At 41.4% G+C, this 10,075-nt stretch overlaps 1 protein-coding gene across 1 annotated transcript in view; it reads left to right on the top strand.

The window, feature by feature from the left end:
- The first annotated feature begins 1,154 nt into the window (after positions 1-1,154).
- The window catches only part of LOC149178196 (uncharacterized), a 29,211-nt gene continuing 20,290 nt past the window's right edge, over positions 1,155-10,075 (top strand). The window contains exon 1 of the mRNA XM_089422017.1: positions 1,155-1,344. Coding sequence (XP_089278143.1) covers positions 1,155-1,344 — 190 coding nt within the window. The remainder of the gene's footprint in view (positions 1,345-10,075) is intronic.

Below are 10,075 nucleotides of genomic sequence, written 5' to 3'. Positions count from 1 at the left end.
TACATACAACAATATCTATACATACACAACTAAACATGTAAAATAGAAAATACATAATACAAATAAACACTTTATTAAAAAATATTTTTTTATTTTGATAAAAAATAACATTTAGAAAAGTTGAAAAAAACCATCCACATAACTTTGCAACATTTCCTACACTTAAATTGTGATGAATGTTCTCAGCAATATCTATAACATTATTAACTATATATTCTCAATAATATGTGCAAACTATATGATGCTTATTACTTACATGATTACATTGTTATACACCCATAATCCAGCTTATAAGTTCATATGTTCATGCATGTATAGATACACATAAGAACAATATAATAATCCACAATCTCATCGACTGAAGAGGCTACTTCGAAATGCATAAAACGAAATGATAATAAAACGCAGTGGCATTAAAGTGAAGTGGGTGAATACGAATATTGAATGGAAAGGTTTGGGTCAATTAAACTAAGACTCGGTACAAACACTGCTCACCTTTTGCGTTAAAAAGTGTGTAAAAAATAATAATGAAAAGAAAAGTTCGGACAATTAAGACAAGGCTCCGTCCGACCTTCGTAACCTTTTAGACATTCACTGAAAATGTTCAAGTGTTTCCGAGATTCATCGAATTCGACCTCTGTATCGAATAATATTTCGATCTGTAACTTGCCACGCTATAGGTACTCTAATAGTTACAAACAGATTTAAAATTATTAAAAAACCGCAAACAAAGTTATAATTATTAGAAAAGCCAAAGGTGAGGTCACGTGAACGTTTGGCGAAACCTAACGGCTGTCAAACTGTTTTCGGACAATGAATTCGAATCTAGCGGAGGAGAAAGGGTGAAATGACGCAGCAGAGCGCTTTTTTAAATCGCAGAGCGCGCCTCTGGTTGACTGTGGCGCGGCCCACCACGCGAGGCAGTCAATTACGCCCCTCGAAACGAAAACAGCTAAATTCTCATTTCATTTTCCTCTCTTGAAATCAAGACATCACTGGTTTGCAGTTCATTCACAGATTTTGCAAGTTTTTAGTGTTATTTTTTTGTTTATAACTGATTTCCCTTGATGGTTTAAGCCCGTAGATTTCCCGTATAATATATTTCTTATCGCTTTCTGCATTTGCTTGTTTTTGTGAAGTCAGCTTTTATAATCATGAGGTTGAGCTGCAATGGATGCCGAGTCCTCCGAAAGGGCTGCAGTGAATCCTACGTTCTCAGGCACTGCCTCCAAATGATAAGGAGCCCAGAGTCTCAGGCGAACGTTACCGCTTTCTTAGCCAAGTTCTATGGGCGCACGGCGTTGATCAACCTGATATGCAACGGCCCCGAGCATTGGAGACCTGGTCATAACAATCTAAACTCAGGGATGGGATGCGAATAATATGCACATAAAAGTCGCAAAGCTAAAGTTTTATATTTCTGATTCTTATATATTTAAAGATATAATATTTGCAATTACAGAACATATGTGTTTTATATCATAGGTTTCAAGAAATTTCTGTTTACGGACCCTTGTACATGGGCTAAACCATACCCATTTCACGCACGGACATAAACTCTTTGAAAACAAGAAAGATTCAAGAGTTTGTTGATTCAAGCGACATACACCAACTATATAGTATTTCTGCTCTTATGTGGAAATTTTTTTAATATTTATTATAATTCCAACGGTATCTTTGGTAAAATAATAAATAGTGATAGAATTTTAAATCAGCTGAGATTAGTCTTAGTTAGATAGTTATCCACTCAAAGCCCCTCCTTTAATCATAGCAGAGATTTGATTTTTAAAGCCCTAGACTCTATCAAAGTTATCCTCAAAAAGATTTGAATTTTAAAACCCGATCAAGAATTTGTTGAAAAGATTTGAATTTTAAAACCCGATCAAGAATTTATTGATATCTGGAAGATAATGGATAATTGGTCATTAGAACAGCAAGAGTACTAGGTCAAACACACCATCAATAGTTACCTTCCTCCGAGAGTGTTTGGGCTGTACATGGAAAGCTGGGTATTTGAATGCCACTTTGAGATCAAAGTATCTAGGATGATGTTATGGTAGTCCTAATAGTTCTATTCCATGATGTTGTGTGTGCGGTAATAACAACTCCACAACATTTTGCCTATTCTATGGATGAAAGAGCAATAAAACATTGTGCCTATTCTATGGATGAAAGAGCAATAGAACATTGTGTTTTTCTTTTTTATTATTATCGAGACCAAAATCAAGCATGTAAACATTACTATAATCGGACTTCTGATTGTGAGAATCTTTGAACTTTTTGTTATCAAATTTTTTGGCCCAATCTATGTTTTTGGAACCAACTAAAGAAACATGTTTCCTGCATGACTAAACTTTTTCTTGATTGTAAAAATGGACCAGAATCAAGCATGGGAACATCTGCAGAACCATTCTTCCTATTGCCATACTCTCCAACCTAATCCATCCCTGTATAACTAGGAGGAAAGACACAAAGTTGACACAAACAATATGATAGCACGAGTTGCGCCTTTTCTATTGATCACACAACCCTGATTTGACTTGACTTAGTTAACTCACACTCTAAATCTAAACTGCACATAGCTCAACTTATCTATTCATGTATCACTCGACTTGGATCTTGCTAGATCTTCATGTTAGAGTAATTACTATTTCCAACAATCCCCCTTAATTGTATGACTCAACATAACTCTACTATGCATACTAAGCTTACAATAGAAATTGACTCAATCATCACTCAAATATATCTACTAGTATATGACTCAACAAGACTTATAATGACTCAAAACTTTGACAATTTTGCATTTTATTTTTCATTTCTTCTAAATTCTATATCCTCGAAATTGTTTCATTCTCTATTGTGCTTTATTGCCATACACTCCATATTTTTTTACTTGTTGTTGCTACAATTTTCCTTTGACTTCTCTTTTATTTGTTCTGAAAAACAATTTGATTTTGTCTTCTACATGTTCATCTTTAAAGATTCATTCAACTATGCACCGTTGCCACAACTTTTCATTTTCAAGCTGCCTTTTTTCTCTGCTTCTTGTGCTTCATATTATTGACATTCTTTCTGACATATTTCTTGATAGTTGAATCTTATCTCTTCTAGACTCCATTGCTAAAAAATTGTTTTAATGCATTCTTCCTTATTTTCTAAAACTTCCATGTCATTGTCTTCACTTTCATCATCATGTACTGTTTCTTTTAGCCTGTACTCTGCACCCTCAAAATCAATGTTAGAAATATATTCTTTATGCTCCGTATTGAGATTTTCCTTCTCTGCCTTATCTTCCACTCCTTTTCAAACCTTTGCGGCTGCAAATCGGTTGTCTTATGCTTGGCTTGTAGACACAAGTGTGCTTCTCTCACCAAATAACAACACATCAATTCATTCTTTATGTTGCATCATGTGCAACCACCACATCGTGAGTTAAATTATCTTCATCAAATTTAAGATCAACAATTCCAATTGTTGGATCCACCAAACTATTTGATGCTCTATTGATAGCTTTATCTATGCCAAACTCAATTGTTTCTTGTTCACATATTGCTTCATGAGAATTCCAACTATTTTATAACTTGCTGCTATAGGGGTAGCTTCAGCCTTGAATGCTTCATCAAACATGGCAATTCTATATTGCCACAGTCAATCATTGTTTCAAAAAAGAAACCACACATATCATCAACATAATGTTCATCTACCATAAGGTGGAATATCCAAGAATGCATGTGCTCATTGATAGTTCCAAACCCATCAGCTATAGCTAGATTCACAAATCCACAGCACACTTTGCAGTCATCATCCACATGTGTTTCATCACAATGGGATTCAGCATTATCTGCACCATGCATGTTAGAGTGGAGTCCTCGAGAATATATATGCTCTTACTCTATTTCATAAACAGAGGCTTTAACTTCTCTCTCATCAATATTTGTTGCACCTTCTTCATCCATATGTGTCACGCCCCTACACTAGCGGTAATCTTCCAACCACTTATAGTGAGGTGCGGCACCACTAAACACTTTCGTTTCACCAATACTTATGTTTATGGACTACGCCTTAACATTCGATACTTAGTTTATTTTTCGTTACCAAGTATTATGATTAGCCTTTATACTAATGAACACCCATACACATTCATTATCATCAGCAATTAACATATATACACAATTGCAACAGTATAAAGGGAGGGGCAACTCCCTGATATGAGTCTGCCCGATATCAATATATAATTTTCACTTTCATAAAAATACAAGTTAAACCTTGGAAACACCAAGTTTACACTTAGCCAAATTTTCAACCGTATCATTTGCCCAACTCGGGCGCTCTTTGTCATAACCGTGTCACCACACCTGGGCACCCTCCGCACGAGTCACACCTTCGTTTTGTCAAACCGGCACACCACCGTCTTATCATGCACGGCAAGCCCTCACCCGGGTCGCCCACCACACGAGTCACTGTTTCCTTCGTTCAGGCATGCACAGCACGCCCACACCCCGTCGCCCATCTGCACGTCCTACCCGTTCACCATTAATTCCATCGGCGGGCGCACCTGTCGTGCCGCCTCACCCGACTCACCAACCACCAAACTCCAACATTCACCCGAACTCCTTTTCGCACAACCAACCGACCGCACTTGCCCACTGTGCACGGCACGCCCTCGCCCGGGTCATCGATCAACCACACAAGTCACCGTCATGTAGGCCTTCCCGCTGTCCAACCGAAGTCACCTGAACGTTGTTTTTCTACGTGCAGTCTACCCGAAGTGCGGGCACATAGACCTGCGCCCTTCACACCTCTTCGACCTACGCCTTTCTCCAACCAACTCGTCATATGACTTGTCTTGATCTTCGAATTACCTTCCAACTTGTCCATCCACTGGCCTATGTATATGGGCGATGGCAAGGTCATGCCACCCAGCCGACCTCCGTTCAACTCGCCCAGTCGACTCGTTCCAACTCGCATAGCTCGCCTGAAGGATGGGTCGGCCCGCCCAACTCAGGGGACCACCCACCTTAGCTAGCCCACCATCGCATATCTTCGTGTCGACCAATGGGTCGAGCACCCAGCTCGCCCATGCATATAAACATGCGACCAACACTTCTTCCACGCACTTTACACATCGTGTTTCACTTGTTTGGCTACAGCTCGTCTCGTGGAGTCACCTCGCCCGTCACACGGACCACGTCCTTACATCCTCCTCCACCTGAAGTCATTGTCGTCCTCGACAATATACCATCCCGGTAACCATCTGCCACCAAGATCATCATCTAATCCTTGGTCCATGATATCAACCAGTCCATATATTGCAAACATCACTGCAACATATGCAAAACGACCATCTCAATTGTGTGTCATCCCATCCTGTGAACTGTTGTCAAGATACTCCAACCTAATGCCAATATTTTTTTGCACACTGCTAGCCCCCATGACTCGAACTAGTCGGGTGATCAGTCCAACTGTCACTCTCAAATCATAAGAATGCACATCCTTATGCCTACACCAATATTTTCTTAGACTCTGCCACATCCTAGACTCACCAAGAATCTATCCCATGCTCAGGTCCATGGAAACTCCATCCCATCTGCAACATGTCATGATGCTAATGCCAAACTATTCTTGCATCACCTATCATACCTGCTCAACCTTTTTTAAGGACTCACTGCTATGAGCAGCTAACAATGAGCCCCATCTTCTAAATGATCTAAAAGGTGTGGAGGGAGTAGAGCCTGAAGGCTCACCCTCACTAATAAACTCAATCCATCTGTCAGGATCCTCTATCTCCACCCTCTGTAGATATGCAACCCGATCCTCCCCTGGAAATTCGGCCTCACATAAACATCGTCATCATCATCATCCTCAACTTCCTCTAGCCTTCTTGACAAATCCAAGATACTATCAGATAGTGTCCTGATAACCAATGATTGTTCAGTAAGTTTTGCCTCAGCAGTAGACAACCACTTACACACATCATCCATGCGCTTCTCATCCTCCATCTGCATCACTGCTAGTTTACAATCAGGCCTTGTCACACCAATGGTTGGAACACCAATGGGTACATATTCCCTTCCATCGTAAATGTACAGCTTCTTCAAATGTGGAACAATCATCACATCATATTGTTTCAAGAACTCCATTCCCAGCACAGCTTCATAGTCATCAACCCGCACTATAGTGAAGTGGACTTTCCCGGTCCACTCACCTAGTGTTGTGTCCACTCTTTCAGCTACCCCAATCACAGAATCAGGAAGAGAATTCAATGTCTTCATTTGTGCCTTCACTGGTACAAACTTCAACCCAATCCTTCTCGCAACATCCTCACTCATGAAGCTATGAGTAGCCCAACTATCCACCATCGTGAGCACATCAGCACCCCCAATCTTCATCTGAACATACTCCAAGCTGTTCCTTTCTGGATCTCTTTGAGAGACAACTTTTGTAGTAGCTGCAACTCCAAGAATCTGCATCATCCCCATAGAAGCTTCTTCTTTCTTCGTATTAGACTGTGCAATAGCAGCCACTTTCGGTCTTGAATGACAATTCTTCACCATCTATGGTTCATCACATATCCAACACTTCAATGGTTTCTACGTCTTCGACTTGTCATCTGATTTGGAAGCATCATCTTTCTTCTTCTCTTTTGGCTTATCGAACTTCTTCTTTTTCTCATCAGAAGTTTCGTCATAATGCTCCACCAATCAATCCACTGCTGCAAAACCTTCGTCAAGTGTCTTAATCTTCTGCCTCTTCACTTCATTGTGTGCCCAAGGTTTCAGCCCAATGATAAAGTTGAACACCTTATCCCTTTTCGCCATGTCCGAATGTTCCAGAACTGCACTTGCAAACTCTCGCTGATATGCCTATAGGTTCCCTGTATGCTTAATAAACTTAATCTTCATCCTTTCTTCCCATGTTTCATCCTAAGGACTGAAGTGGGTCTGTAAAGCCTTCTTCATGTCATCCCATGAAGTTACGTCATCAGCACTACCATTGGCAATCTGATCCATCCTCCTTCGCCACCACATCTTAGCATCCTTCATCAACAATTGAGCAACCACTTTCACTTTTGTCTCATCATCAGATAGACCCAAGCATTCCAAGTATTGCTCCATATCCTATAGAAAGTTACCAAGAGTCTTCACACTTCTTGTACCATCATAAGATTCTGGTTCCTTGATTTTCACATGAGACACTCCTCCACCTGAGTTATTCCTCACAACCTTCTTCAACACCGCTATCTCATCTTTCGCTTCGTCAAGAGATTTCTGCAAGTTCAAGATTTCTGCCAAACCTCGGTCTCTTGCCTCCCCAATCTCCTTGACTTCATCTTCAAGTTGTGTACACTTAAGATTAGTGTACTCATATTGAGTCCAGAGTTCATCGAGTTCTTCTCTCATCTTCGCATTGGCTTCTTGATATTGAAGGATCCCGGCCACCCTCGAAGTCTAGAAAGAATCCAATTCCTCCATCCTTTCCAATATCCTGTTTATGAAAGCCTCAGTTGCATTGTGGTTAGATTCACCCATTACAACATGAGTTTTGCCTACCATTTTTGCCTTTAGCTTCCTTCTTTGTGATCTAGTATAGACCATCCACTAGCTTCACCAAGTTACCCTGCAAAACCAAACCAGCCCTTGATTTCACTTGTATGTGAGATCAGCTTCCTTCACCTACAAGTCACTTACACCAACTCAACCATGAGCTCCCTGATACCACTGCATGATACTAGCTCTTCGTCATACACCAGCACCAGCTCTAATACCACCTATCACGAAGTGACAATGGGATCAACTCCTTTTGCAAATCCCCTTTGCACTTCACCAGGTTTCCTGCAAAACCTGGACCAACTCTGATACCACCTATCATGCCGCTACACTAGCGGTAATATTCCAACCACTTATAGCGATATGTGGCACCACCGAACACTTTCTTTTCACCAATACTTATGTTCATGGACTACGCCTTAACATTCGATACTTAGTTTATTTTTGCGTTATCGAGTATTATGATTAACCTTTATACTAATGAATACCCATACACATTCATTATCATCAGCAAATAACACATATACACAATTGCAACAGTATAAAGGGAGGGGCAACTCCTTGATATGAGTCTGCCCGATATCAATATATATAATTTCCACTTTCATAAAAATACAAGTTAAACCTTGGAAACCCCAAGTTTACACTTAGCCAGATTTTCAATCGTGTCATTTGCCTAACTTGGGTGCTCCTCGTCTTAACCATGTCGCCACACCCGGGCGCCCTCCGCATGAGTCACACCTTCGTTTTGTCAAACCAACACACCATCGTCTCGTCGTGCACGGTGTGCCCTCACCCGGGTCACACATTGCACGAGTCACCGTTTCCTTCGTTCAGGCGTGCACGACGCTCCCACACTCGGTCGCTCATCCACACATCCTATCCGTTCACTGTTTGTTCGATTGGCGAGCGCACCCATCGTACTGCCTCACCCGACTCACCAATCTCCGAACTCCAACGTTCACCCGAACTCCTTTTTGCACAACCAACCAACCGCACTTGCCCACCGTGCACGGCGTGCCCTCACCCGGGTCGCCAATCAACCATACAAGTCACTGTTGTGCATGCCTGCCCACTGTCCAACTGAAGTCACCCGAACGTTGTTTTTCTGCATGCAGTCGTCCCGAAGTGCGGGCACATAGACCTGCACCCTTCGCACCTCTTCGACCTGCGCATTTCTCCAACCAACTTGTCGTATGACTTGTGTTGATCTTCGAATTGCCTTCCAACTCGTCCATCCACCTGCTTATGTATATGGGCGGTGGCAAGGTCGTGCCACCTGGCTGACCTCCGTTTAGCTCACCCAACCGACTCATTCCAACTCGCATAGCTTGCCCAAAGGTCAGGTCGGCCCGCCCAACGCGTGGGATCGCCGACCTTAGCTCACTCACCATCACATATCTTTGTGTTGGCCCGTGAGTCGAGTGCCCATCTCGCCCACGCATATAAACATGCGACCAACACTTCTCCCATGCACTTTACATATTGCGTTTTGCTTTGTTTGGCCACAGCTCGTCTCGTGGAGTCACCTCGCCTGTCGCACGGACCGCAGGTCCTTACAATATGCATGTATGCATAATGGATTTCACTTTTATAGTCTTCACGACCATCCACATTTTTGTGGGATTCTCCAAGCTCTATTGTCTTCCTATAGTCTTGCTTATTTACTATTAGATCTATGACTGACTTCTCTACTTGTGGCATAACTCGTTATTGCATGTCATTCCCCCTTGCACCAAATTTCCAAGATCTTCCATGCTTCCTTAGAAGTTGTAGCTTTTGCTACCTTGCACAAAAACTTCTCATCCAATCCCTATTTTATAAAATTCAATGCTAAAGCATCACATACTTTATCATATGAGTTATTTTACTTGTACTCAATTAACTTTTTATCTCAAAGAAAAGGTAGCATCTTGATAACCCAGTGATAAAAATATTTACCAGTAAACATAGGAGGTGGTAGCAAATCAAAGCTATGCCAATCAACCTCGATTTCTTCTTTGTCTTCTACTAGACTTCTCAATTCCTTGGCTACGACGTGAACCTCTCTAAACATGGCAACGAGCTCAGCCTCTTCTTTTCGATTCCATTTAGCAATATTCTTCAATCGGGCTTTGCGACCCATGACTGTTTTCTTTCCTCTGTCCTATAGTTTGCTTTCCTGATTGCATAAGACTATTTTCCATATCGCCCCTTTTGACTTTGGCTTTTATGAAGAGTAACGTGACTCATATGAAGAAGAGCCCACGTTTAATGCTCTTCACCACAAGGAGTGTCGTCTTAGTGCTCTAAAGCTTCCAATGCCGAAAGGAACCAACATGCATGCAAAGCACGGTAAGTTGGCGACCTTGGCGACCTATAACTAGGCTCGTTGCTGAGCCCTTGTGCATTCTAACACCCTGTATACAATATGCAAGGGTGCATTATAGCTTCAACCAAGAGAAAAAATATTTTTTTCCTCTCTCACGGATCGCTCTTTGTAACCTCACTTTGATATTGATTTGTTGGAAATACAAAGGAGGAAATAC

The sequence above is a fragment of the Pinus tabuliformis genome, chromosome 4_1 (genome assembly GCF_031772625.1).
Source record: "Pinus tabuliformis cultivar Carrire ecotype Pingquan chromosome 4_1, CPIR1, whole genome shotgun sequence".
NCBI lineage: Eukaryota > Viridiplantae > Streptophyta > Pinopsida > Pinales > Pinaceae > Pinus > Pinus tabuliformis.
This window is presented reverse-complemented; position numbering and strand designations above follow the sequence as displayed.